This window comes from Nicotiana tomentosiformis, chromosome 3, assembly GCF_000390325.3.
Source record: "Nicotiana tomentosiformis chromosome 3, ASM39032v3, whole genome shotgun sequence".
In the NCBI taxonomy this organism is placed as follows: Eukaryota; Viridiplantae; Streptophyta; class Magnoliopsida; order Solanales; family Solanaceae; genus Nicotiana; species Nicotiana tomentosiformis.
The window spans coordinates 135229348-135234028 of record NC_090814.1 but is presented as its reverse complement, the minus strand read 5'-3'; the positions used below and the strand labels follow the sequence as shown (position 1 = coordinate 135234028).

At 34.3% G+C, this 4681-nt stretch overlaps 1 protein-coding gene across 1 annotated transcript; it reads right to left on the bottom strand.

The window, feature by feature from the left end:
• Window positions 1-561: 561 nt before the first annotated feature.
• LOC104113744 (uncharacterized) lies at window positions 562-3611 on the bottom strand. Its single transcript, XM_009624008.4, has 6 exons — window positions 3084-3611; window positions 1879-2140; window positions 1758-1794; window positions 1522-1627; window positions 1125-1235; window positions 562-818 (listed from the first exon to the last, which is right to left on the bottom strand). The coding sequence occupies exons 1-6, from the start codon at window positions 3276-3278 to the stop codon at window positions 702-704; spliced, it is 828 nt and encodes a 275-aa protein (XP_009622303.1). The 5' UTR covers window positions 3279-3611; the 3' UTR covers window positions 562-701.
• Between the last annotated feature and the right edge of the window lie 1070 nt (window positions 3612-4681).

The window sequence follows — 4681 nt, the reverse complement described above, 5'->3', positions numbered from 1 at the left end:
TGGAACAAGAAATTGATATTGCAATTTGAAGAGGATGGACGAAAAGAAGGGATGGGAAAACTTATGTTATACTAATTGTTTAGATCACTTGATCACACATGCAGTTATCATTTCAAGGGAATCGTGTTAGTTGCCAGCTGAATTTGTTTTCTCCTGTAACGTTTGACTGGTGAGGCCAGGATATATAACGATTTGACTGTGAGAAACTTGGTAACTTAACCTTATTCTGTGATGATTTTCACATACTTGGTTCCAATGTTCAGGCTTCATGTTAAGCCAGAGCAGTATAACGTGTTTATTTGATGTATAACCTTAGTAGAATATTCCATCAGAATTTAAATATATCCGCTACGCTTTGCTAGAAATGATGGAACACTAAAATAATAGGTGGAAAACCAGCTTAATGAGAAATGCAGAGGACTTACAAAGGCATTTAACCCTTTCAGGACTACAAAGAGGATTTTAAGTGAATATTATACAACCTTATCTTCGACTACTGTAGAATCTGAGAGAGAGGACTATCCAGTTTAGTCAAAAATCATATGGAAGCTGAAGTGGCAATTAGGTAAAATATAAATGTTTATTAATGCATAACGTATACAAATGTATAATATCGGTACAAACTTTGTCATACTTTTGAGAGCATTACCAGCTCGATCAGGTTGAAACTCCTTGAAAAGGAGCTCTAAATAATTACATGCTTAGGCCTCATGAATAGGAACTAATGGCATTTTGCCTCCGTAAATCTCAGGTAGCTGACTTTCATCAATGTCTTGAAGTAGGGTTGTCACAAGTCGTTTGTTTTCCACAAATGTGATCTGAGAAGAAAGATAAAAATCAATTTAATTTGGCGAAGATAATCTAACACATGGTTTAACCAATAACTTAACGTGGCAATCCCTGACTACAACTGCATAGTGGCGAAGCTAAGAAATTCAATAAGAGTGTTTAAATACACCCTTTGTCGGTGGGCTATGCAAGGGCAAAGTCAATTTATTTTTTATTCAATAATTTTTCGGCGAAGGATGTTCAATTGACCACCCTTGGCTACATATAGCTTCGCCCCTGTAACTGCAGCTCGACTAAACTCTAGCATTGTTTCATTAACAATTGAAGAGCCTCACCTTCTTTTTGGTCTTGTTATCAATAAAAGGATACACAATTTTCCACATTGTCCAGAATAGGTAAGGAACATGAACTACAATTAGTTTTTCAAGTCTTTCAGGGTAGCAGTCCTGCAATTAATAGTAGTAAACTTCAATATTATGGACTACAAGGAGAAAAAAATGAAAAGGATTTCACTTATATGCACAGGCGGTGAAGCGCTTTTACACTATCACAATATTTTAATATATATATGTTTTAACTTTTACTAGGTAAACTACCTTGTTTTCCAGGTTACTGATTCTTCTTACTATGGACGATTATCACTAGTTATCTGTTAGGTGATCTAATAGTATAAAAAAGACCTTACATTGTCCGTGTATCAAAGTTAAACTCAACAAAAATGGTTAGTTAGACCTGTAAAATGGACAGAGCCCCAATGTATGCACGAGCATCGCTGTTGGAATAGCCAAAACCTTCGAGATCTCCAATTACCACAAACTTTTCCCTACCTGGTGAGGTCCTGATTCATCAAAAAAGTCCCAAAATAAAATAATAAAAATTTCAAGGTTGCATGATCTTGACTAACTTGGAAGCTTCTTTGAAAAGGTAAATAATTTTGCCAACTGAGTATATAATACAAGATAGTGTACCTTGAACATAGTTTGTCCAAAGCCAAGACAACAAATCCTGGAAATCAGAACAAAGTCTTGACTATAAATTAAGTAGCAGGCCAAGTGGAACGGAATAAAGAGAAAGAAAACAAAATCATACGTTTGAACTCGTCAAGACCTCCTAGTTTATTCTGAAAATGTCTGCCACCTAAAACGACAGCAATAGGGCGTCCTTGTTTGTCGACTCCTTGCATGAACATTTTGTTGTGTGCTATCTGGTTTGGAATCTCACTCGGTGAAATGAAGCCATTTGGTGCAATGCTTTTCTTCCATTTAAGGCATTTCAACAACATTGCCGAAGCTTTGTCTACGTCCAGATCCCTAGCTCGAAGAAACCTTCTTATCTCAAAATCATCTACTTCCTGAAAACAATTGACGTAAAAAAAACTGATAAGAAGATGGATTCTGAGCCTAACTCAACTTCAAAAAACTAGCTTATGTCAATTCCTTTAATCAATGCACGACACTTAACACCTCCCCTACGGCAAGAGTTGGACATTTGGGGAATGAACATACAGCATAGGGGCTCAACATTGGATAAACCAAGAACATGCATGGGTCTGACTCTGATACATGATTTAGAATAATGAAGATTAGGCTAAATTCAACTGCAAAAGTAAGTTCCTGAGGTGTATATTTTCCAAGACCTACAACATCTTTTTAACTCACTAGAAGTTATACACTTATAGCCTGTTTAGTGTTTAGCCAAGCTTCTCTAAACGATTTTTTTTTTTTTTTTAAAGTTGAAGTGTTTGGCCAAGCTTTTGGAAGAAAAAAAAAGTGTTTACGAGAAGAAACGGAATCAGTTTTGGAGAAACAAGAAATATTAGTTTCTCACCAAAAACACTTTTGAGAAAAATATACTTAAAAACACTCTTTACAAGTTTGACCAAATACTAATTGCTACTGAGAAGTGCATTTTAAATTAATAAGTCAAACATAAACTGTTTTTCACCAAAAGTATTATTGAGAAAAAAACATTTCTTAAACTAAGCATATTTTAGAAACTTGGTCAAACAACAGACTATTAGAAATCTTGATGTTTTACATGTAAACGGAAGGAAGGAAACTAATAAAGAGTTACTCCCTGCGTTTTACTTTATTTAATACTATTTTCTTATTAATTTGTTAAAAAAAAAGATATATTTTTATACTTCCTTAGGAAGAAGCTTTTGCAACCGATAAATATTATATCAAATTTATGACCAGAAATTTCAAAAATATTATAACAACACAAATATTATAACATATTCCAGACAGTAGTACTATACCAAACAAATTGAGACAGGAGTACTATTCAATTACCTTGGAAGAAGGATCTTGCTTTTCGACAAGAGCTCTCATAAGGCAAATCTTGTTCTTCTCTTCTTCACTGATTTTGTCATCGCATTGTACTTGGATATCCTGTGTTACTGATTCTCCTTCCCCCTCCAATTTTGTTTCACAATAAAGTCCATTATTGTTTAACTCTTTTGCTACTGCCTCAACCTTTCCCTCCATCACTTTCTTTCTTGCACCAATTACTAGCAGGAGAAATATACAAGGCACAGAAGAAGGTCCCAATTTTCAAGATAACAAAATAATCTGCTTCAATTTATGGCTAACTTAGAGGAGGAAATTAAAAAGAGGAATATAGGGAAGCTAGAAAAATTAAGACTTTGCTTTAATGAGTAAATCAAATGGGACCGCCGTGGATGTAGTTGACTAATAATTAATTTATAGGGACCAAATACTATTAAAACCGTAGAGATGAGTATCTATATACTTGTATTCTAGATGAGTATCATGTATTAGAGAATGCAAAAATTTGTCAAAATTTGTAAAGGTAGAACTGGAATTTAAAAGCAGTGAGTGCACCTTTTAATATACATATAAATATTTGTCAAAATAATAATAATTTTTTGTGGATACGTGTTTGTTTTCGTGGGTAACTCATCCGATCTATCTTGAAATTGAGGGTATTTGATATATTTGTGGAAGAAAGATGTAGCTTTTCAACACGAGATCTCAGCCACATGTTAAATGTTAGATCAGATCTGCCTCTAATATTAATGCAATTGGAAACCATATATATAAGTATATTCTTAGAAAACTATACTGTACAAATATATGGGCCCCAAACTTAAATGTGATCTTTTTGGACTCGAGAGACACAAAAAAATTAAAAAAAATAATTGGGCACCATTTTATATATAGCGCGGGTATTCACCGCGATATACTTTAACGACGGTTTTGTCCGTTAAAGTATAGCGCGACGAATAACCACGCTATACTATAGCGCCTTATATATGCGTGCTATACCTATATAAAAAACCGTGCCTTCTCCTTTCCCAACCAGACGCGAACCTGCCCTCCCCCCTCCCCATTTTCTAATTGGGAAAACATCTCGATTTGTCCTTGTATTATTGTATATAGTTTACATTTGTCCCTCGTTATACTTTTCGTTCAAATCCATCCTTACCATTAATAAAGTAAGCAAAAATACACCTAACCATAACGTTTTGACACTGTGTCACTCGGGGCCCTCAAATAAATTGACACGTAATAATATATGTCAGCATTTTTATAAGCTCACTACCCAATATATTATTTTAATTCTTTTTTCCTTTTTTCTTTTACTTTTCTCTTTCTTCTTTTTTTTAACATCACTTTTTCTCCTTATCCAATGCCATAGCTCGCTGCAAGCTTTTGAAACCCATCAAGGATTTTTTAAGTTCCTGATAATGAAATTAAAAAGAGAATGAGATAGTTTTTTCTGAATGGGCTGAAAATGCTAGGACTACTAGTTATGATTAATCCCAAAGGTGACAGACCATTAATCTTCTTCCTTAAAGCAGTGTGTATTTATTGACAAGCAGTAATCTTCTTCATTTTTGGTGGTCTTGCCGGAAAAATGCTTGCGG

Coding starts and splice junctions, on each gene's coding strand:
- LOC104113744 (XM_009624008.4), bottom strand. CDS start 3,278: ATGGAGGGAAAGGTTGAGGCAGTAGCAAAAGAGTTAAACAATAATGGA. Junction 1,795..1,878: donor AGGTCTTGACGAGTTCAAAC/GTATGATTTTGT, acceptor TCTGATTTCCAG/GATTTGTTGTCTTGGCTTTG. Junction 1,236..1,521: donor GGGCTCTGTCCATTTTACAG/GTCTAACTAACC, acceptor TATTAATTGCAG/GACTGCTACCCTGAAAGACT.